General features: G+C 43.1%; 1 protein-coding gene across 1 annotated transcript in view; it reads right to left on the bottom strand.

Annotated features, from left to right (window-relative positions):
- Window positions 1-11,798: 11,798 nt before the first annotated feature.
- Window positions 11,799-25,032, bottom strand: part of C1QTNF12 (C1q and TNF related 12) — an 81,759-nt gene continuing 68,525 nt past the window's right edge. Inside the window, exon 12 of the mRNA XM_074848509.1 lies at window positions 11,799-11,869. Within this exon, the coding sequence (XP_074704610.1) occupies window positions 11,826-11,869 (44 nt within the window). The 3' untranslated portion in view covers window positions 11,799-11,825. The remainder of the gene's footprint in view (window positions 11,870-25,032) is intronic.

Below are 25,032 nucleotides of genomic sequence, written 5' to 3'. Positions count from 1 at the left end.
AGGTGGTCCATTCCCTTTAAAATTAGTATGTTCTTGCTGCTGCTTCTGCCACAACCTTGGCAGCACATTTTGGGCTCTAGCCCAGAGAAACGCCTCTGGTTTAGCAAAATAAACCGATCTGTTTGAACCCAGAAGCACAAGATGACTCTGAGTAAGATGAAGTTGTTACTTTTGATCAGAAGTGGCCTGGTTCTCACTAACAGTTCTTCAATTACCTATTAAGATTTTTTTTTTCCTGGAGGTGTTTGTAATGAAGTACACGCTGACCAGAAACCAGGAGTAATTTTCCCTTTTAATACTGTGATCTCAAAGTATCACCATCACCTCTGCCACATGGAAAGCTTTGGCAAATTTAATATGTTGCTAGCCACATTAATTAGTTCCTAAGTGGAGAGCAAAAGGTAATGCTTCTTACCTAGCCCATTTGACTCATCTGCTCAGTGCCATTTGTATTAAGTATTTATATTGCTGTATTTGCTGAGGTAGAGGTACAGAGAAGTAATAATAAAAACACTTCTCCAGTGCATTAGTAACTTAAAAACACTAAGGTCTGATCATTCATTTAAACTAGAATTAAGATTGCAACACAATGTTTTTGCTGCTGTTTTGCTGAAATCAAAGACATCTCAATATCTACATATTTAGAAATCCACAGTAAGGATGCATCTAACTTCTAAAATTAGCACACCTTAAGCAGCTTATGGTTTATATTTTTCCACTATGTGGAAGCCTATGAGGAACACCAGCCTTTTTCAAGCATCCAGGTGTCACACCTGATGTTCTTTCTGGGAAGGTGGAAGAGCTGGCCTACCTGGAAAGCCATATCTAAGTAGTTTAAGTGAGGAGAGGAAGTGCCCAGAGCACCATTCCCTTGACACAGAACACTGAAGTTGCAGGCCATAGGGACATTCTCATTTAGAGTAACAGGTATTCAGTTTTATGTACGTAGTATAATTCAGAACTGTGGTAAGCCAAATGGTAAGATTTGTGTCTTGTAGAATATTTATAGATATGTTGCTAAGTAAACACATGCCTGTTCATTTTAAGAAGAGAAGTGCAAGTCTGAAATTCCTCATCTACAGAGACTGGAACAAGGAAGTATTTCAATACTCTGGAATTTTTAAGACAAGCCAAGTGACCATACGGAGCAGGGGGTTTGGAGTCCATGCTTGCATCCTGGCCCGTAGGCCATAATTAAATTCAAAATGTCATATTCACCTCATTCCAGCAGCAGTGATATTGAGCTTTAATTAAAATTCATAAAGCGCTACGATTGCCAAATAATACATGCGATCTCCTCTTTTACTTGAAGTAGTAAGTCCAAGGATAAATCAAGTTAAAGAACTCTGGTCAATTAGAAATGCTGTACTTAAACATTAAAAACACACTCGAACAGAGTGCTAACCTGTCCTCATTAGTAACCTTGGGTTCACCGTGTAGACTTGGGGGCCAACAAGTATAAGTCAACAGATCCCTTACTACTTTTATTCATGTAGCAACTGAAGTTGTTTCAATAATTTTTTGCAATTCCTTATTTGAAAAACAAGACTTCACTAATAGCTTGTAAGAGATCACACCATGCAGCCTGTTACAATATCAAAAAAGATGATTTTTCTGGTTATATGCAAGATACTGAAAACACCAAAGGATTTAATGTGGTTAATACTTCCATGTGCAGCCAGAGGAGCAATTTAAATGTTGGTTTTGCTCTAGCCATGGCAGGGATATTGGTCTACTAATTATCAGAGTACAGAGAAGAGAGGAAACTGTTTTAAACAAGTCAACAAGAGCTATTTCAGTCTGGCTCATCATGTACCTCAGGGTTTTCCCTTTTTCCTGGGCTACCATTGTAAAATGGTCCCATCCTCCATCTATCTCATCAGATGCAGTATCTTCTTAAAGGCTCTGTCACCAGTAGTGCTTCTGCTCCCCGGGAGAATCTAAGGTAGGAGAAAACCAGAGCCACAAAAATGATGCTGGATTCTCCCCCCCAGTTTAATCTGTACATGGTTTTGAATGTCCAGATCACAATACAAATGCAGCTTTAATCTACATTTGGACAAAAAGCAATTTACCTAACAGTAAGAGGGGATAAGGAAGTTTGACTCCAGCAATACTGCACACTATTCAGAGTCTTGGACTGGATGAGATTTGTTGGGTTTTGGTGTGTCCTCCCCAAGTTTGCTGGGGGGCACCATGAATTACACAATATTTGCTCTACTTAGGACCTAGCCACCCTATATATTTAAATTACTGTCTCTGGGACACAACAAGTTTTCATTGCTCGAAGCTTGCTTCAAACTCAGTCATCCAATTCCAAAGAAAGCTAGTTCAGAAATTATTCCAAGGCCAAGCAATCTAAAGTCAATAAAGTCACAAATATAAAACCTTGAATCTAAGATGAGTTATTTTGCTACATGATGTTAGATGTTTTAGTTCCAACACAAATGATCAAATTGCTATTGAAGTGAATATAAGGAGGAGAAAACTGACAAATAATGCAAGTCGAGAAGGCTAACTCAAAACAGGCTGCCCAGGTCATCAACCGAAGAAGACATATGTTAAGATTTCTGCCAGTAACCAAGAAGTTGCATGAAAATAGAATTCATGGATTATAGAAAAATAGAGATAATCAGTGTCCAAGGGCACACAGTGTTTCAGTTTTACAGTGAAGACAAGGCCGCTCAGAAGCGAAGTAACTTGTCTGAGATTGTGTAGAAAGTTGGCAACAGATCAGAAGCTAAAACTAGTTATTGGTGCTGTTAGGGTAATGCCCTGCTCTTACTGAGCAGAAAGCTGATGATACCATTCCAAATCTTACACACAAGCTGATCTTAAGTTCTTCCTTTGAAAAGAAACATGCCAGAATCGTACAAACCCAACAGCTTTTCATCCTGTTTGTGATAAGAGAACTAAGCCATCTAACTGTCATCTGGTTTTAATAGTCAGTTTTGTTTCCATTTGTAACTTCCCTGAGCCATGGATATCTAGGGACTCGTAGCAGATTGTCAGTGAATTACAATGAAGAAGCGTACACAAAGAAGTGTGTACTTCAGAGAAGTGTGATTTTTTTTTTTTCCCCATAACACAGGACTCCAGAATAGACAAGCAATGTTACCTCTCCTCTGAATCCAAACCCACCCTCTTCTGCAACAGCCCAACTGTTGTTAGAAGAGCTCTGCTCAAAGACCACCAGCCTGAGAGCCAAAACAAGCCTTTCAACTCGGCTACCTTACTTTTTTTTCCAGGAAGAATGCAAATAAAAGCCATTTACTCAACATAACTTTCACTGGATGATGCCCATTATCACAGCCCAAACACTCCACACCAAAAAAACCCCATAAAGCTATTCTTACTGCTTTTATAAAGACCAGCTGGTCCTCACCTTATTCCTGACCTCAGGGAATCGATAGCTGGGAAGCAACAAATGAGCTACAGATGAGGATTAGGCCCAACTATTTTAAAAGGACATCCCCAGATGGGTATTGTCCCTTTGTTTTCCCTGATACAATTAAAATGTGTATTCCAATTTTTTTAAAACGTGTTTTCTTCCAAATTAAAGTCTTTCCCATACGTATAATGAAGACACTTCTCTTTGCAGCTTTGCTGCAAAGATTTAATATAAGACTTTTTTCCCATTTTTTTTCATAAATATTTCAAAATAACTTTCAAATTTGTTATTGAAGCAGACCTTTGAAGCGAGGTAATCTCTTCGGAACCCCCCATAGTTTTTCTGTTGACTTGCCCTATGCAATTCAGTCACTAGATGTCACTATGGGCCTGTAAGAGCAGATAACGGGATGCGTTCCGTGGTTAAAAAAAGAAAGAACCTAAGTAGTGTCGAAAGACAGTTGTTTATGACTAAAATCTGTGTTCTCTAATAAATATCTGATGTTTAACACAGACTCAAACAGATGATTGGGGAGAAAAGGAAGAAAGTTTTCCAATTCAGAAATGGAATTCTGAAGGAATTATTGAGGATGAAGCCAACGTATTTTTCCATGTAATTAATGGTTGATAATGCACACCCGGATTTTCAAGACAAAGCTTTGTAGAAGCCCACAAACCCCCCAAAAATGGAGAAAGCAAATTAACTAAAAATGATGAGCCACATTTTGGTCATTATGATAGTGAAGTTTAGACACCATTTGGGTGCTACAATAACTGGGGATTATGGAAAGATAACTAACTGTGCCTCTTATGGAAAAAAAATGCAGCTCTGATTTGCCAAAATCTTTGGATGACTTTTTCTTGTCTATGTATGTTTGTGGTTAAACTGGCCAAAAATTTTACATCAAAGGACTTTGTTGTTGTTGGGGGGAGGGTTGGCAGGTGGAAGAGAAATAGTTTTTCAATGAAGTGGACATTTTTTATAGAACAAACCAAAACAAACCAAAACCCCCAGTCCCCATGCCCACTCCTGCTTTTCAATCGAGTTTTTCTGTGGCTGAAAATACAATTGATTTGAGTTGTCAAATTTAGTTTTCTGAAAGGAAACCCTCCCCAAAAATACTCAATCAAGAATTCTGTTCCAAAACATGTCTATGTATGACTCCTTCTTGAACTTCTGGGCTGATTAAAGAATATGTAGAAATGAATCCTGTTAAAAAATATCAACACACTGATCAAATCTAGGAGTTTCTCAGGTGAGTCTTTTCTGGGATAAGGAACTAATTATTCATTATCTTTAATGAAAACATTCACCTGACATTTGATGCTGAAATTTAGGAAGTGTTAAAAGAATTTTGGAAAAGTAAGGTTAAGGAATGAGTTATCAATACTTACATGTTATTGCAGAGGAAATAAATATTTGTTCTGAGTCAGATTCCAAAGTCTTTATTAATTCTAACAGCACCCACTCAGTAAAACAATCCCCCTGCGAGTGCAACAGCGCTTCCAGGGAAATACTGAGCAGCTCTGACAACCAGGCCCTGTCTCGGACCTGCCCTTACTACAGCTTTAGATGTGTGAACTCCAGAGCATGCCAGGCAAAGTGGAGCCGTGGGGGACTTCCACACCAGTGTCCCAGCGTGGTTCTAACCCTGCCTGGGGTCAGTCAGGGTTTCTGTCCGTGCCAGCTGTAATGCAGGAATACTTATTTATGCCTCAGTGGGTATGGAGTGGTACAGCTCTGGCCTCGTTCCAGCACTGCTGTCAAGCTGTCACAGCCTTATGCTTTTATACCCAGGTCACAAACATTGTATAAAATCCAAACTTCAGCCATATTTTCCACATCCTCTCCTCTTTCTCTTTTTTTTTTTTTTTATTATCGGTTTCAATGAAAACATGGAAAAAAATGTGGAAAAATCTAGACACTGATTCATGTTTTGATGAAAACTTGAAAAGCCACAAGCTTGCACATCCACCCCCTGCTGCCCACTATTTGATGATCACCCTGGCCCTGATTTCTGGAGACGCCAAGGCAATCACCTCTGCCCGGCACAGCAGCGTGCTTTAGCAAGTTGGCAGGGAGGCTAAAGAACGTTTAGTCATTTAAGGCCACAAGCCCCAGCTTCTGGTGGTCCATGTCATTCCCTTCTTTGCTTGACAGCCAAGATCCAGGGAATGTGAGTCCTGTTACAGCATCTGTTTATTTTCCAGGCAGCAGGCTGATGTGCAGTATTTAAATCTAAAGTGTTGGACAAGTAGGGAAGTTCCACACAAAGAGCCTCTACTGCAAAGTGCACCATACATAAGCAACAGAGGGGACTGGAAAATTAATAACAGTGCCTTTTTTAAATAAAGGAAAAGGTTGTTGTTGTTGCCAGTGATCAATTGATTTGGGATAGTGCCAAATGGCTCCACTTGGCTTTGAAGCATCATACTACAAGACACTGCAAAAACATTCATCCAGAACAGATCCCAGCCACAAGAGTTACAAATATTTACTTTATATATTTACTTTAGGGAAGGACTCAAGCCAGAGATAGTAGATCTTGACTACAAACATACCAGCAATTGAGGTGCTAAGAACTGGAGTTTTGGGCCTAATCTTTCTGACCTTATCTTGTCTAATATATTTGTCTTTCTTTCCATGCTTTGACCTCAATAAAACAAGCTACGCACTGGAAAACCACCCCTATATAAATGTGCCGTGCTGAGCTCCAGGCCTGAATTTCTGGCTCTGCTGAGATCAAGGAGACCAGAAGCTAACCTGGACTTAGCTTAATTTCGGTGTCTTTTGTAGGTCCTTAGATGTTCACACGCTGCACACTGTGCAATTTTCTCAGCTATCTCTGCCCTAATTTGCAGCTAGTCTCTCATAGTCCCTAGAAAGTGGCTTCTGTGTGAATGCTACACTGCGCCCCTTCCTAAAAACAAATCTTGCAAGGAATTCTGGCACTGGCAGAAGGGAGAAGAGCTACTGGTGATGCACTGTGAGCGGAGAGGACAGCCTGCTCTTCACACCTTCAGATTTGGTGTTAGCCAGCTCCTTAACCAGGTGCTGGAAGATGCAGTTACTCCTGGAACCCTCTCTCTCCTGGAAGTGCAAAGTAACATCTACTCTTGAGTGGAGTGGGATAGTGGTGCTGAACATTGGTTAATGCAGCCTGTAAACTGGTCATTTTTTTGTTATAGAGGAAGAACTGACCAATTAATTGTAGTCAGGACTCCTGGCGCCTACCATCAGATCAGTCTGCAGCCATGGGCAGGCCTGCCAACCCACGGTCTGCAGTGCCCGGGGTCCTTAATGTGCTCAGTGTCCATTATTCCAACAGAATCCAGTGGAAATAGTTCTTCAAATGAAACCAGTAACTACTCTGTGCCTCAGTTTCTCCCTCAGTAAATTGATAATAACATTACCTCTTCTCAGGGCATTGTGAAGCAAAGCTATCAAAGGCCTTTGGGATCCAGGCATGGCTGGGCTTAGGGAAGTGCCTGATTATCTTACACTTTGTAAAAGTCCAATCTGGCTCCTGGAAAGCTTCATCAAAGCAAAACCCATAGCTGGAAGGTTTATGAGGACAGGGAGAGGGGTAAGAAAACAATAACCAAGATCTAATTTCTTAGGAGTAATAGATAGTCCCGGGAGGATATAATTGAAGTCTCTAATAGCTGCAGATAAGATCAGACTGAGTTACTATTTTCAGCCAGTCTCAGACATCAGGACTGGAGTCACCGAAATAAATTCTAAAACCTGAGACAAATGAAATGCAGTGATCAGGAAGCTGCAGGGTCCCAAAGAGCAAGAGACAGCAAGAAATATATAAATATTGCAACTGGGTGGAATCAGCCACGAGGCAGGGATGTCCTGTCCCAGTTGTCTCACGTGCTGGGGTCACCCAAGAAGAGGCAGATGCCTGTTTGGGGAAGGACTGAGATGAAAAGGAGGAACTCGAAGGGGTAAAATGACCTTGATTTTAATTCCAGCTGTGACAAGAGGAACTTTATCCTCATCACAGTGCACCAGCAACAGCTCCCTGCTCCATTTGCTTTTGGAAAAGAGCAGGGCACAACCACAAAAGACCCAGAGCCACGTTTAGCCCAGGGAGTTGCTCTGGGGTGATGGGTAGGAGCCTGCAGAAGTGGGACATGCCTGAGTGAAGTCAGAGTCTCCCACCTGGGGACCTGATCACCAGGCAGTGGAGCCGAAGGAGCTATACAGGTAACTTCAAAGATCACCAGGTTGAAGACTAGTGAGCCTAGTAGGGCTAAAGTTTGCATGATCTTAGCAGAGAGATGGTGGAATTGGGAGTGGGGGAGACTTTTGTTTATTGGCTGGGAGGAGGTACTTACCCTGGGAAGGAAAAGGAAGGCTGGTGTCTCGAGGCAATGTGATTTTAGAAGCTTGCTTCCTGTTATGAGCTGTGTGATTCCTGGGTGCTCCACAGCACCCAGCCACCTGCGGGTCATGCAAATGGGTGCCCTGGTTTGAGAATTCCTTCCTCTACTTCTTGTTTGCTGTGCTGATCACCCATTGTAGTTGCCTTAACCTGCCCATAGGCCTATAAATCCTTTTCTGGGGACCCCAGAACACACTCCCTGCACTACCAAGGAGGTGGGGCGTGCCTTCAGCTGCCTCTTTCCAGACACAAGCTACTGAGAAGCAATATGGTCAAGAGCCCAGGGAGCTGGGCTTGTTTAGACTGGAGAAAAGAAGAGAAGTTAGGGGCACTAATGCCAAGCTTACAATACCTGTGAGAAGTCAGCAAGAAGACAGATCCAGGCTCTTCGCAGTGGTGTATGGCAGGAGGACAAAGAACAACGGGCACTTTAAAATAAGAGGTTCAAACTGGATTAAAAGACCTTTTTTTTTCATCATGCGAACAGTCAATTATTGGGACAGCTTGCCCAGAGAGATGGTTCAGTCTCCAAATGTTACCGTAAACGCCGGCAGAGGAACTCTCTAAGACTCATTTTAGAAAGCAGGAATTCTTTATTGCGGCGCCGGGCTTACACAACTACGGAGGTTTTCAAAACCCAACTGGATAAAGCCCTGAGTAACCTGGTCTGCCCCCAAAGCTGACCCCAGTTTGAGCAGTAGGTTGGACTAGATACCTCCAGAGGTCTCTTCCAACGTTAATTATCCTAGGATTGACAGCAAGTCTGCCTCCACTCATCCTTGGCATGCGTAGAGATCAGCCTTAGCCAGAGCACATGACAAATGAGAGATTACATCACCAGGCAGGGGAATGCTTGGGAAACATCCCATGGCTTGCCTTACATCAGTTCCCCATCGGCTCGTGCAGAGAGCACCCCACCCAATCCATGTGGATCTGTTCACTTTCTATCTCTGACAGCTTGTTTAGTCAAAAGCATTTGTCTCTCAATGCCTTCCAGATGAAATAAGAGATCAAAGGCCTTAATTTCCTTTCCTCCCACTGCATTCCCCTTCCACATTCAGGCTAGGGTTCATATTGACCAGGGATTTCTTCATGGCATGGGAAGTGCAGGTTTGAAGAATCCCTAGGAAAAGAACAGGCACAAGCCAGGAGCAGGTTGGAAGTGGCTGCAGATTCTTTGATTGGGGAATTGTATGAGGCTGAGTTAGCAGCAGTTGGGAGTAGGATTATTCAGAGTCAAGAAAAAAGACCAGTTCAGAGATATTACTAAACAGATACAAAGCTAGTTGGACGGTCTTGTCCTTGCAGGCAGGATTAGAAGTGTTAGGCCAGGTCTTCTATGAACAGTAGGAGCTGAAGGGAGTTATTTCCATTTAGCTCAGATACTAAATGAGGCTCCCATTATCAGAGAACTTCCCAGGCTTGACCTAGCCTCACAGTATCTCTACTAAAAAGGTTAGTTCTATGCAGTAATTTCAGAGGGGACCTGAGGCACAGGGAGCCCAAGATGACGACTATACATCATCCCTCAGATCCAAGCTTAGTCTCCTGCTCTACAAACTTGACACAGGCCAGCTGCCCCAGGAAGACATTATAACCATGTTAGCATGAACTTCAGCTAATCAGCTCAGACTCCCAGCCCCAAAAGTTAACAGACCACAAGGAACTTGCTGACATTGCTGGTCAGGAGCAAAATCAAAGAACTGAGCCATGTTTTCAGAGTCCTACCCGGGCCCCAGCCTGCTGCGGCGACTCCCCTTGGGCTGCGCAGCAGCAGCACTGAGGTCTTGAAGAGTCTCAGTGTCCCCATTCCTTGAATTATTCAGAGTGTGCTCTTTCTTCTCCTGACTGAAAACAACCTGATCCACTGATTTCTTTGTAAGTGAACACGCAACCTCTTCCATGCAATCAGAGTTTGTTTATTCCACTGCTTCCCCTTTCATGTGAGGCCTATGGCTTTCCATTTCTTTTCATGCATCAAACGCTAATTTCACTTGGCTTTTGTCAGTGAAATGGGCTGGAACAGAGAGTCATAAACAACTGGATCAGTAACACTGATGTTTATTTAAAAGGCAGTTATGATTTTTTTTTACTGTCATATTTTAACTCTTGAAATCCAGCATCTTTCTGCAGCTGTGTTGTTTCCCTCTCTGGCTTTACAGAGCAAGAAACTGAAGGTGGAGAAAACAAAAAAAATAAAGATAGAAATTGGGATAAAATGATCATTTAGTAATCACTGATCCTTGGGAGTCCACCTTGCAGAAGTCAATCTGCATTTCACTGGCAGTGTGTGCTTAATAATGAGTGCACACACCTACATTTAGAGGATCGTGCCCTTATTTGTGAATGGCATTAGGTTGCCATCACATAAGGAAATGTGATGATTTTTTTTTCTTTCCCCTTTTTTTCCTGGGCAAATTTAGAACCAACTAGTGAATTGAACTTGGGCAAACAGCATTTTAATGTAGCTGCACTGGGTAACAATCACACACTGAAGATGGTAACACAGGTTTGGCAGGGACTAGAACCTGCAAGAGCGTGGCCAGAAATGCACCTGGATTTACAGTCTAGACTGGAGAAACTGTTTTTATATTATTGTGCTTTTCCCTTGAACGTTTTGTGACTACACAGACTATCTTTCAGAACTTTCTTCTTCTCATTTTCACAAAGCAGGTGGAAATGCAAAATAAATGCCTGTGTTTGGAGGCTTGTGCAGATGCTGAAGTGATGCAGACTTTTGCTGGGCAAATGTATTCCAGTTCAGGCCTACTGTCTTCTCATTTCTCAGCACTTCTGTTTGCAGGCAAGAGTCCAACAATTGCCATTTGCTACGATGCCTGTTGCTACGCAGATGCCTCTCTTAGATGGTGGATTAGGGCTGTTGAGTCTATTTTACCTTGGCTGCCTAAGAAAGCGAACGTGTTACCTCTGCCCAGCCCCAGATCAGCTCTGGAGATCCATGTTAAACACTGCAGCATCCCACTGATGAACAAACACCTCCTCTTTCTGAAGCTTTCAGATTCACACAGAACATTTTCTTGTCCTTGGGGAATGTTGGAAAGAAAACAGTGTTGTCGATAACTGTGAATTGCACTAATTGGGATATTTAATACTTGGTTGCAATTGCACTGGTGCTGAAACCATCATACCCTGGCTATAAAAGACCCTAGTGTCAGAAATACAGTAGAGTTTTTCATGCCAACTGCTGTTCTGGGTTATGGCTCCAGTCTGGCTGCATTGCTCGGTGAAATATGTTATTAGAAAATTAAACCAACAAAGACAACGTTACAGCAATGTTCAGTCTGAGCCCAACCCACAAAGGGCTGGGACATTCATCACAGAGCAGGGAATTGCATCCTAGGTCAGCCTAGATGGTGCGTACTAGGCCTAATCCTGCAATGGGCTGAGCACTCTCCAGGCCTAAAGGCACCTTCAGCAGGCACCATGGTGCTTAGGATCTCGCTCCGCTCCCTGCAGGACTGAGCCCCCCCAGGCACCATGACCCCCCCCATCACAACACCAACCACAATAACATGGCTTAGCCCTCGCTGACCACCGCTGGTAAACTGACCCATCGCTCTTTCTCTCAGGGGATTGAGAGGCTTGTGTCCTGCTGGCTCAGGGCACAGGCTAGCACAGGAGCAGATGCCATTTGCTTTCTCTCCTCTGTCCCTTTTCCCAGCAATGGGCTGAGACATGGAACCCTTTAACAAAGCTCTTTCTACGTGCCCTTCTCTCCATGTAGGGCTGGACAGGGCCCCTTGCAAGAATGCTGACATAATCCACTGCTTAGAGCCCATTCAAAACAGGGTAGCTTTGCCAAGGCCACCAGCAAGCAAAAAACATTTTCTCTTTGCAGGCTGGACTGAATTCACTCACTCCTTTCCCAGTGGCTGCCCAGTACTCCTGTACTGGCCCGGCATGGATCTGAACTCACTACTTACTGGTAGAAGAACCTTCATGATCCCTTAGACCGTGTGCTGTTTAATCAAACTCACACCATGCTCACTGCAGTCACTACAGCTGACACACGGGGCTTTCTTAGCTGAGCCAAAGCTTACTGGAGATGTATGAAATTTCATAACCTGGAGTAAAAGAAGAGAAATGTTGTCACTCCATATGCTGGACAAAAATTGATTTTTGTGAGCATGTGTGTGCTTAGTCCAGGGGCCTATGTTTGATAAGAAATAATTTAACAAAGGGAGCTTGGGTGCTGAGGGGATAGATCAGTATTTGATTTAGTATTTCCTCTGCCAAGCAGCAGAAGTGATTAATCCACTTTGCAGTCTGATTGATTTTTTTGAGAAACTCCCCTACATTAAATGAAACCAATTGATTTTTTTCTCCTGTGTTCTTACTTGCAAGAGCTGTAAAACAACAGAGAGCATGAAAGAGTATCATCTTGCAGCCATCAAACCCAGTATGCTTTTTCCCTCTCAAATTCTACAATGCCACTCAGCCAAACCTTCTGCAGAGGTGGATTCAGAGGCCAAGACAAAGAACCTTCCAGCAGTAATCTAAACCCCTTCCAGTGGGGTTTATGGGTGAGACAATGACAGGCAGTGTCCTCTGTCTGGTATGGCACTGCTAGCGGGCGCCATGGTAATGATCTGATTTATACATTCATTTCCTATTCTCATCTGTGGTTTTGAGTCCCCAGCTCTCTAGCAGCATGCTCTGCGCAGGGACATAGGCTCACAGAGGAAAGATGGAATAACACTAAAAAACCCCAAAACCCCACAACAAAACACACAACTCCAGAGCAACCACTTTTGCTCTTTTTCTGGCTGGAATGGGCTGGATGGTCACACTCAAAGTGTTGTGGTCAACAGCTCGATGTCCCAAGTGGAGAGCAGTGACGAGCGGTGTCCTCAGGAATCAGTATTGGGACCGGTGCTGTTTAAGATCTTTGTTGGGACATGGACAGGGGGATCGAGGCACCCTCAACAAGTTCCCCACCTACACCGAGCTGTGTGGTGTGGGGGATACACTGGAGGGAAGGGATGGCATCCAGAGGGACCTGGGCAGGCTGGAGAGGGGGGACGTGCCAACCTCACGGAGTTCAACAATCAGGGGTGTAGGGATAGCAGGAGGGGTAATGGCTTTAAATTGAAAGAGGGTAGATTTAGATTAGATATTAAGAAGAAATTCCCTGTGAGGGTGGTGAGGCCCTGGCACAGGTTGCCCAGAGAAGCTGTGGCTGCCCCCTCCCTGGAAGGGTTCCAGGCCAGGTTGGACGGGGCTTTGGGCAACCTGGGCTAGTGGAAGGTGTCCCTGCCTGTAGCAGGGGGGTTGGAACTGGATGGTCTTTAAGGTCCCTTCCAAGCCAAACCTGTCTGTGATTCTATGAGTCTGTGTTGTTGCAATTGCAAGAGTTATAGTCAAAGAGGGGACAAGAGAACATCTTCCCACCAACAGCAAAGCCGTGGAAGCCCGTGGCTGTTGATGAAGAGTTTCCCAAATTTAAACCATAAAGCATTCAGTTCCGTTTTGTTAGAACTCATCTCTGCAGTGAGCACAGTACTCTTCTCATTTCAAAATATAAGAGGAATATAAGGGACGGGAATTTGAGCACTGAACTAGCAGCCTGAACAACCAGGCTGAGAAAGAGGACCCCATAAAATCTTGCAGGAGGTTTCCCTGTGCAACCAGTAGTGCACACTTCTCACGTGTGAGGGCACTAGTGTGTTTTTAATTGGGAACAGGTTTATTCTCAGTTCCAGCTCATAAGCAGATGTGAGGGAATAAAAAATATAGGGGTTTAAATCTGGCCACAGTACAAAATTCTGTTTGCAAAGACATCCCTTAACGAGTCCCCACTAGGTATAGCAGAAAGGCTTTTCAAAAAAGGAAGGATTGTGGTTAAACGTTGAGGAGGAGCTAAATCAGTTTCTGATTTTAGTCTCTGCCATGTATACCTGGAGTCAGACTTGCAAAGTCAGTGGTGTTATTTCAGAACTCGCACCAAGCTTGTTGAGAACTGAGTGTAGGTCACTGTACTGAGCAGAAATTGGCCAAAAAATATGCTACTCTTGACTGAGAGTCAAACAGATTCTGAGGTTAGTTTCAGAGTTTGGGGTCATGTTCAAATCTGGTTCAGAGTCCAAGTCCAGCAGTACGGAAATCTTACAGGCCTCATATCAGAGGAGAATTTCAAATAGTGTTTTCAGATAGTGAGACCTCTGTCATACTGAGTGGCCTAAAACTAGGCTGTGCAGAGCATCCTGGTGTCCCCAGGTCTGGCTGCCCATGTCCAATGGACTGGAACGTCCAGATCTGTTGTGTTTCTCCCCCATCAGCACTGCTGTAGTGGAATTATTTCCCTGAGTTTCCAATGCTAAGATTCAGGACTAGTCCCAGCAATGGCCATGAAGAGGTTAACCAAGCACTGACGGAGGCCAATGTATGTATCTCTCCACATATCCTTGCTGAGGCAATCCGGATTACTGTTCCTGTGTAAATAAAGCATAGTGAGAGTGGGTGGTCAGCTCTCATCCAATCTGCTAGAAAGCATCAGTTTTCTGGGCCTGGAAAAACTCCAGCCATGTTGGCCTGATCTGGGAACTGCTAACTCTGCAGGCAACGCATAACTGCCACCCCACGTTCCCGCTTCCAACAGACACGAAGGATTTCTCTTTGCATTTACTGTCACCTGCTTCTGAAAGGCCTGATAATTAATGAAACCAACCACTCATTAATCGATCCAAAGCCTATTAATGGAAGGTGGCACCTGATGAACGCAGTTCAGGATTGGGTCTCAGAGAGCTGATACAGAAGAAAGGGCTATATGAAGATAGACTGTAAACAGCTACATTTCATCTCACGATTTTAACAGAATTCCTTTAACTTGTTCACTCTTTCTTTTAGTATTTTCTACTATTACTATGGCCTCTGAACAGGTGCTGAACAGATCCAGAGAAAAAAAATAGTCTTTTGCCACCCAAAATCTGCAAACAAAGGTAAGATGAAAGTAACACACAGATACAGAAAAGAAAAACTAATCAAGCAATGCAACAGTTTTGGTCAGCATGCCAAGAAGGGATCTCAGCACACCATGACCCCAAACTGCAGCTTAAGATTTAAGCATCTCTGCTAAGCAGGGTTTTAATGGAGAATTTGAAGAAGTCAGCAAAGCTTTCCTTTCTTCAGCAGCAATCGAGCTCTTCGGTCTGAACAATTTCAAACAAATGAGCAGACCTTCAGGCCACTTAAAAACAACAGCCCAGAAATTCATAACAAGTCACATCAAGCTAGGAAGAACTCTACCCCCCAAAAGAGGCATCTGTTCGGTGTGAGAATCCATAAATAGGAAAGGTTGGATTTAATTTTGAAATACCAGACAGACAGGGCAGGCGTCGGAGCTGTGGGTTGTCCGAGTGCACTGGGGTAACCAGGTGTGTCGGAAGCACACGCTGCCCCGTGCACACCCACCCGAGCTGCTCTGGACTTCACTTGTAGAAGCCAAACTCTGCTCTCTGGCTGTTGCTAACAGTTCTCTCAAAACCAAACAATTTCAGCACTACCAAAACACTGCAATACAATATAAAACTACCTGCACTCTAAAAAAAAAGTCGTTTAGGAGGCTATAAATAACACATTGCCTGGTGAAGCCAAGCCTAAGAAAGAAATCATTTTGCCTCCTATGGACCTACAGCCACTTGGATTAAAAAAGAGATTAATCCAAAGGGAATATAGAATGTAAGATAAACCATAATATAGCCAGGATACAAAAACTAGCACCTGAGTTCAACATAATTTATCTCCCCGCATAACTCCTCAGCGCCTTTGCTTTCTACCTGAACCTCAACTTTCCCCAGCCATTCCCATTTATTTTTTATCTGTTTAAAAAAAGCCACAAAATCTGTTAAGCAATGCTCCTTGCTCTTAACTCACCAGAGCTTTTCAACTGTTCTCTTGCTCCAGAGTTAATGTATTCATGACTTTATAAAGCTCTAACTGGAAGCCCAGAAAGCCGAAGAGAAGAAGACGTTTGAATAGGTGCTTGTCTCCCGCAGTGTTTGCACATTTTATAAACACGTTTCACTGCTACCAGTGAATCCATTGTCCCATCCACCTTCTGTTTGCACTAGAACATACTACGCTGAGTGCAAAGGTGATGATGCAGACATTATAGAGAATAATTCAGGGTACTGGACTGCCTTCTACATCATGTAATGTTTCTCTTAGGTTAGTTTCCACCTCTCATGCACTAAGTCTCTTCACCTTGGATGATACCACACCCACTCGCAGGACCCTGTAGCACACACGACAGAGCAACAGACTTTAAAACGTTGCTTTAACTACCAGCAGAAGAACAGGTCTTCTGGGTTAGCCTGGGTGTCCTGGACGCTATACTAACTTGTTTTCTGCCATCTGGTGTCCAGAGACTAAAGGCAGATGTTACCACTAATCAGAGTCTTCCAGATGGTCACCAGCCTCAGGATGTTTGTTTTACACAATTCTGTAGCCAAGAACCAAAGAGCTCTCCTCATAGCCAAAATTCAACAACATTACCAAGGGAAATACCATCTGTGTGCTCTCACAGGGATTGAGTTAGACCTAACTCATCTGGAGTCAGCGCTGTTTGGCATTTGGGAAGCTGCTTATCTTATCAAAGATCTCCAAGTGCTTTGATAACATTAATCAAGCCTCGTTAAGCCTCCTATGCACATCTGTGAGGCAAGTAAGGATTTCTTCTGCCCCGGTTACAGAAAAAACACCGAGGTATTGGAAAGCAAAGTGACTTGCCCTGGGCAGGGTTGTTGAGCCTCATGGTATTAGCTTGAATGTTGTGATATATTATTAATGCAATATCATTCGTCTGGGGTCTCAAGTCTTAATTTTTGAAGGGTTATAGTAGACAATGAGGCAAGTCCATTGTGAGGCCAGGAAAACAAATGAAGAACCTAGACTTTGATTTTTCTGTTTAAAGTAAATTCATTCTAATCTCATCATAAAGACTCAAAATAAGCATTCTAACGTGTAGCAAGCTGCACTCTCTCCAGCATCCTCAAATCTCCACTGCCTGCTTATTTTGTGGGTCTGGCCCATTTGCTAGCCACAGAATACATGCTTTCAAATAAAAAGAGATATAAAGTAAAAGTTTGACCCACATTCCTGAGGGATTGTCCCAAGGAAATCACTACTGTATGATCAGATCACAGTTTCTTTCAAACACGGCGAAGCTGTAGTCGGCCAGCAAATGTGTACTTGTTAGGAGATGCAGGCACCATGCTCATGGGAAATACTTTGTTGCCTTTTTTAAAGTTTGAATCAACTTTATCCATCTTTGTTATTTTCGTTGTAACTCAGATGATCTAAAAATTGCCTAGGCCTCCAGTGTTTACTTTCGAAACAATAGAAAATGACTCGCTCTCAGTCACATGTATCCCAAGACTTTTTTCTTAAGCGTAATTAGAGTTCCTTCCACGGCTAATTAAATTCTCCAGTGAATGAAAACAAATTTCCTGGAATGAATATCATCTTGATTCACTTTGGGCAAAGCCAGGCTTACGTGCTTCTCCCACTCTGTTCTCTGAGGGTGTTGGCTACATTTCTGAAATCTTCTTGTCAACACATGACAATGCAGGGAAACAGTCTAGTACTGGGGTCTGCATACTCCTGTGCCACAGATTGCAAGAAATTGTGTCTACCTTATCCCTCTTCTCTGCTTTCTGTGATTTTATAGGCTTTTATTGTCTCCTTCATTAATCTTTTTTTCCAAGCAGAACAGTTGTAGTCTATTTAACCTCTCCCTATATAATATGGTTCTATACTTCTGACTATACCTCTTAGTCTTTCCTGGACCTTTTCTATTTCTACTATACGCTTTTAAGCGTGAGATACTGATTGACTACCACAGTTACACGAGTACACTAGGATATATAAGGTAGAAATATGAACCCCTTTCTTACTTAAAGAACTCAGGGTGGCAGTTTACTGCATGGCATGCCCCCTTCCTCAGACATTTCTACAAAATTCTGTCTCCTCGTTAGGAAGAAGTCTATGGTAATAAACGCTGAGTGAAATAAGAAGTCAGAAATATTGCTCTGACAACACTGAATTCCCAATACCTTGCTATTCTGCTACATTTCCCTTCCAAGGAATGTACCCAAGCACTTATCAGAAGTGCTCACATGGTTTATGAGTGCCAGCAGTTGATTTTTACTGATGATACAGCCTCATGTATGGGAGAAATTCCTAGAATTTAGGCAGTAGTTACAGTCACTAAGTTAATTATCCTTAGCGCCCCAATTGCCCCCAATAACCGCTCAAGAAAATGTTACTGTTTTACCTTTAAATGTGCTTTTAAGTTCCCAGTGATGGAAGGATGCAACCTTTAGCATGATCACACTCATCTGGTTTTGAGAGCAATTTGCTCATAACTTGCTGAAGGCCAGCAAGTTTACAAGCCACTTTGGATTGAAGATTCCTCCCAGGGCAGACAAAGATCCGTACCTGGCAAAATCAGCTCCTTTCCTATGCTTATTCCCCGGTTGTCATCTCCCCTGAGAGTCTATATTTCGTACTGTTCCCTGGGGCAAGGCAGGCCTATACTCTGCATTTGGCAGCCAAGTGAAGTTAAAGTCAGCCCAAAGGAGACAATAAATCATTATCATGGTTAGACTGTGAGCAGATGGCTTTGGAGGCCATCCATTTTGAAGGCAAATTCCTTCCCTCTCTGACGTTTGCTTTCCTGTTTATTCCTTTCAAAGCCTCCATAAATGGTGCTCAGTTCTCCATCATCTTTTGACACTAGACTCTGTGTCCAACTGGCCTCCAATCATCTCTGGATGGCAAACACCATCACATTCCTTCACGTGCTGGAAAACTTCATTCCCCAGACAAACTTGCAGTTTTATCACCCAGTTTCCATTGTCCTGTAGAAAAGGAGATTTGGACTATGCACTGAATAATAAGGCAGAAGCAAGGTGCTACTTCACAGCTGAACAGAAGCGAAGTTTTCTAGGATGTGGCCTCAGATGTCATACTCTGTCTACGTCATCTACCATGACACTGTGTTAGCTTAGGTACGTGAACTCAGATAGCTGTGTTAGCACGTAACTATTTTACCTGGGTGTTCAGGCTATGGTCAGCTAGTTGATGGTTGCATTTCTGTGGAATGAGAGATCATTCCTCTTCTGTGCTGCAGTGACTGATGGTGGGTGTTCTCCAGGACCTAGGCTGGAATGCTCCACAAACAGCCACAGAATCACAGAATGGTTGAGGTTGGAAGGGACCTCTGGAAGGTCACCTGGTACAACCCTCCTGCTCAAGCAGAACCACCCAGGACTGTGTCCAGACAGCTTCTGAATTTCTCCAAGGATGGAGACTCTACAACCTCCCTGGCCAACCTGTTCCAGCCACCCTCATAGTAAAAAAGTGTTTCCTGATGTTCAGACAGAACACTGTGTTTCAGTTTGTGCCCACTGCCTCTGGTCCTGTCACTGGGCATCACTGAAAAAAGCCTCTCTTGGTCCTCTTTGCAGTCTCCCTTCAGGTATTAGCAAGATCCAGCCTTCTCTTCTCCAAGCTAAACACTCTCAGCTCTATTAGCCTTTCCTCATAGGAGAGATGCTTCACTCCTTTAATCATCTTTGTGGCTCTTTGCTGGACTCTCTCCAGTGTGCCTGTCCTCTCTTGTACTGAGGAGCCCAGAACTGGACTCAGTACACCAGGTGTGACCTCACCAGTGCTGAAGAATCGCCCCCCTTGACGTGCTGGCAATGCTTTGTCTAATGCAGCCCAGGGTCCCATTAGCCTTCTTTGCTGCAAGGACTGTGTTTGCAGCCTTCTGCCCAAGAAGTACTTGCATTCTGGCAGTTACTAATTATACAGTTATCTTAAATCATGAGACTTTTAGGACTCAAGCATCCTGGCTAGTTTTTATACAGCTTCTGAGACTGGAAGCTGTGGAGTTGAGTTTCAACCCATTACACAGAATACACTTACATTTTAAATGAACATTGAATGTCCCACATCATCCCATGATTCCATAGTTTGGAGCTCTGAGGAAAAAACAGTATCTTAGGACAAAAGCCACGAGAGTTGTTAGCAGTACAGTTTCACATCAAATCTGCTTTGAAGATAAAACCGTTTCCTAGGCCTTGTGCACAGTCTTAGTTTATTGTGGACAATTCTAAGTATGCTGCACAGGTTTTTGGTTTAAGTTTTAGGACTAAACCCCTTGTCTTTGTTCTTAGAAACATTTCACTTACAAACTGAGCACTGGTTATTCCCAGCTCTTTGGGAATTGCTAAAATGGTGTAAAACAAGTACACTGTTTTCGCCTATGTGTCAGGCCAATACAGAACAGAAATTCTGTGTTAGAAATGGAATGGACATGATCTCATTTTGTAAGAACTGCAGTTCCCGAATTACTGTTGTTTGCTTAGTAATGTGTGAGTTGTTATGTGTGAAATTGCAGGCCTACTGTGTCAATTAACTTCATTATGCCATGAAATATTGGTGAATTTGACATTAAAAGGCTGATTTCATACATTGCCTTATGTTGCCAAGAAGTTTTCTTGTGCGTCTGCTCAAATGCAGGATGTAGAAAGGCTAAGGATGAAAAGACAGCAACTCCACTGGCAGGCATCATTTGACCCACTCAATAGCTTAGCTTCAGTCTCTGCAAAATGGGGGGACCAGCCTCTCTGTAATGGGGTAACAATTAACATCTGCAGACTAATTTGGAAGAGGAAAGCATCACAGAAGCAGACACTGCTTGGTTTTGCGTATGCTTCTGGAGGTAGTCTGTGATTTTCCTAGCAGAGGTATGCATGTGGTGGAACTGCTTTGCACACCTGGAACTCTTAAATTTCATTGGGCAAGAATGTGACTTGGGTAATACCAATCCAGGCAGAAAAGAACCATGCTTTTACATGTCATGGATCCTGAGACGTCAGACAGCAGTTGGATGTGCGGACTGTAACCATGGGTTGGGAGGGATGGAGCAAAGACTGTATTGGTTTCCTCTCCCACCACGTAAATGCCAGACAGAAAACTGTACGCAAGTGGTTAACTGTAGGATTTAACCTCTACATGGCATTGGTACCTCCCATTCTTGGAGCACAAACACATCATATTTGCCCCTATTTGAGTTTTAGAGGTCACAGCTTTTGATTGTTTGCATCTTCCACAAAAATTTTGTCAACTGAGATTCTCAGGAACCATAAAGTAGCATAATCCCAGTTACTCCTGCAACATAAGGTAAGCTGGCTTCAACCCTGCACATAAGGTAAGCTGGCTTCAACCCAGTCAGGCTGTTTCCCTCATATCTCCCCTGTCAGAAGACAAGGATGAGGCCTCTGGTGTGTGAAGCATAAAGAGGTGAGGTAGGGACTCTATCCATGATAACAGAGGGAAAGCCCTTTGGCCCCTGCTGGCTGCCTTCCCTTTCACCAGCTTTGGCAACCTCTACAGCATCAGCTCCGACTGAGGCCCCGACTGAAACAGAAAGAAATACAACCGAAGGAATTTTCCAAACTGCAGCATACAAATAAACACATTAGCCATCTTCTCCTCAGCAACCACAGAACATCCTCCCAAAAGCAACAACACAGCAAGTCACTTATTAGAGACTTAATGAGCTGTGGAAAAATAACACTATTCATTCTCAGCTACTTATTCTCTGTCCTTTCTGAAGTCATAACTCAGGCCACCACAGAACCACACAGGCAGCATGCAAACTCATGGGCAAAGGCACAAGCTCACTTCGGCACACAAGTTCCCAAACAGTATTTGCTGGCTTGAAGCTTTGGCTCTGACCTGGTTTGACTCCAGCCTCAGCTGCGTTAGCCCTAAATCCAAATTCGATCGAGCTCATGAAAGCTGGAAATTACTACCAGAAGAAAGAGTTATCCCTTCTAGCAGTTAATTAGCTATATACCTTCATCCTTACTTTATAAGAACTGCAGATATTTCTGTGATACCTTTTTTCCCAGGATCTCAAAGCACATCATGAAGTGAAGGTTGTTCGTATCTCAGAATGCAGAAAACCAGGTACAAGGAAATTATATGGCATGACCACTTAAGACAGTGGAAGAATAGAAGCCATGTCTGATATGGTCCTAGACCAGAACGCTAAGCCCCCGGGCACAGTGCCTCTTCCAGCAAGCTTCTACCAAAATGGAGGGATTATTTCATTTCTATAGCCTTTGCCTTACTGCTGTGGTTAGTGCTGCATCCCTGCCTTCAAAACCAGTCAGCAGCAGGTTTGTCTGTTCTTATCTCACGCTGGCAATCTGAGATGTATCCTCAGAGAATCCCCAAAAAATCCTTCTAGAATTTTTTTTAGCAGTTTCTAAAAGTTCACTGAACACTACTTTCTCCCAATTTATTTTCTGTTTCACAGGGTTTTTTCTTGGTCTCAGAATAAAAGCTGATGCTCACGAAGTGCAGAAAAGTATTCGTCAGATTTTCTTTTCCTCACAATTTAACTTGGAAATGTCTAACAAACTTCAGAAATTCCAGGTTTTCCATCTCTTACGGAAACAAGATCTGGAACCAGGGGGAGGAGTTATCTGCTATTCCACTGAAGATTCACATACTCCACACAGTTCAGATGATGGACTGACTGAAGATGGTTGCATTCGCATCTTGAAACTTAACAAGAATTGTTTCAAAGAGTGGTAACAATCTAACATGAATATCAACTATTTACTTTCTGCAAAAGGTCTGCCAAAGAAAACTTGTATAAAACCACAAGTTTGTTCAAAAATTGGTCATATTCCATCTGTTCTGTTTGCAAAGCTGAGAGCACCTGTAGGCTAGTAAAAGACTGTCAGTAACAGAGCTACACAATTTATAAAGAGCTGCTACAGGCACATCTCTTTCCTCATGATTAGCCCTGCTTAGTCATGTATAAATTAGATCCAGATATCATTCACAAAGGCTCAGTTGCTTCCCCAAAGACACTTCTGTAGATGGGGCTGTGAGCTAGGAATAGCGTGCATCACTCATTCCTCTTTCTGGAGAAAAACCCCACTAAATAAAAGCAACCCATTGGTGTTTATCAAGAAGAAATTATCTGTTTGTCTGGGATTTATCTGCAAGCATCTCAAAATCTCATTAAGACCTCTGCTTCTTTTAAGTCTGTACTAAGACCTCACAGAAATCTTAGGAGGAAAGGAGCCTGTACAAGTCTCAGGGACTGTGAGAAGTCCAATACAGCTACACAAAGCACCAAGAAGAAATGGAGTTAATCTCTGGTTAATATTAGATCTAGGAAAATAACGGCCCAAATCTTTATCTCCTTCTTAATGAGTGGGACCAGTTCATCTTCTACGTCTTCTTTCTCCTCCATAATATAAAACCATTTCTATAGAAAAGACAATCATGGCTTCAAAAGCCGTATCTCTAATACATCAGCTTGCAAAGGAAGAATAGCCCCTGCCACAGGTCACATGTGTTCATCATGACCACAGGCCCTTTGAGGCTTTTCTTGTTTGTTTAAGAAAGAAACCCAGCACATGATAAATCTGTGGCTGCCACTGCGAGGTAAAAGTCACACCTGCCTCCCTCCTCACTTTTGGCCAACACAAGCAAGAGCACAAAAATGCCATTAGGGAGTGAAGGGTGAGGCTGTGGCGGGTGAACTCGATGTTTAGAACAAACACTGCAGCACTCCAGGCGGGAATGGTCTGTTCCCTGTTGTCAGCTCAATATTTAGATCAAGAGCCAGGCAAATACAAAAAACATTTTGGGTTGGTTGTTTTTTTTTTTTTTTTTTTTTATTTTACAAATCACTTGTCTATGTTGTGGCAGTTCACAACTCCAGCATAATATCACCAAGAAAAAACTATAACCCTCTGTCCCATGTGACAGACAGAGACTGCCATCAGCTGCCCAGATCCACTGGGTTCTGCTACACACACAAACAATAACCAGCGTTGTTTCAGAGCTTCTGACAGGAGAGAAATAAAGTTTTTCCCTTTGTTTGCATTAATTACTCACGTACCACTGAAATTCCCTGACAATCAACCCTTCTCTAGCTTCCTTTAAGGCTCTATCCTGCAGGATGATGCGCCCCCAGCCAAGAAAGCACCTGGACATGTACTTGGACCTAAGCACAGAGAAGACTTGGTGTGCTCACACAAGGGGCCAGGGTTTTCAGCTACTACGGGGTTTTCAGAGAGACACTGAGCAGTTCTTAGCTATGAAAGGAGCTCTAGGAATGCAAGACATTTTTCTATACTTTGGATCTTTGAATATAAAACAAATCAAAGGCTTCCAAGCAGAGCGAGGCACTTTATTTTATAAACCAACATATTTCTGGAATTTGGGTTCTTCAGAAGCAAGCACTTGCTGAGATTCATGAATATCACAGAGATCAGAATATTCATGACAAGGAGCAAAAAAAAACCTCTGAAAAAAACACTAACCAAAAGATCTTGGCAGTATGGGGTGTGGCAGCACTGCTGTTGGAAGGTAGAAGGTAGCACAGGTAGACGGACCCGAGATAGATTCCTCCTAAGTTTATCAAGCAATAATCACAGCAGAACTAGCCAGCACAGAGCATAGCCATGGAGCATGTACGGAGGCCATAGATTATACACACATTACAGTTCCTACTATAGGCCATCACTGCATTTGCCCATTTTTCCCATTACATTTGTTTCCAGGCCTTCTATTCCTCCTCCTAGTCGAATTTTTCAGTGCAACTGCTTGGTCAGGGCATCTTAGTGCAGAGAGCTTCCTGTTCATTGTCCAAGCCTGCAAGATGTGTGTGGATCTCATAACAGATTCGTTTAGCAAGATCTGCTAACCAGTCTCCTTTGTCAGTCTTCAAATATTTCTGAAAAATGAAAGCTGTGACACACTCATTCCACAACTTGGAGGACAAGGCCAAGTGGATCTTTAAAAAAACATTACAGGGCTAGTGACTGGCTCTCTTCTCGCAGATAGAAGAACCTAATATCCCAACATTTTCCTTGAATAAACCCTAATCAAGTCTATTAACACAGAACACGCATTTCATTTAGTGGTGGAAACATCAATAGAGGAACTCGGCCTGAACACTAAGCTAACTATGCACATGTCATGCATGGTAAGCATCAGAACTGCCCATCACGATCCACAAGCCCTAAAATGCCGCTGGCTAAATTTGACAGCCCCTTAGCTCAAGTGACAGCCTGTTTCTGAAGCAGAAGGCTATACATATATCCAGCATACAGTAATTAGGAATGTCTAGCAAGTGGTTACAGCATCTAGCAGAACAAAAGCAGAAGTCTTATGTGGTCATTTG

The sequence above is a fragment of the Strix aluco genome, chromosome 22 (genome assembly GCF_031877795.1).
Source record: "Strix aluco isolate bStrAlu1 chromosome 22, bStrAlu1.hap1, whole genome shotgun sequence".
Classification (NCBI taxonomy): domain Eukaryota; kingdom Metazoa; phylum Chordata; class Aves; order Strigiformes; family Strigidae; genus Strix; species Strix aluco.
The sequence above is the reverse complement of the archived record's forward strand: the minus strand, read 5'-3'. Positions and strand labels throughout refer to the sequence as shown.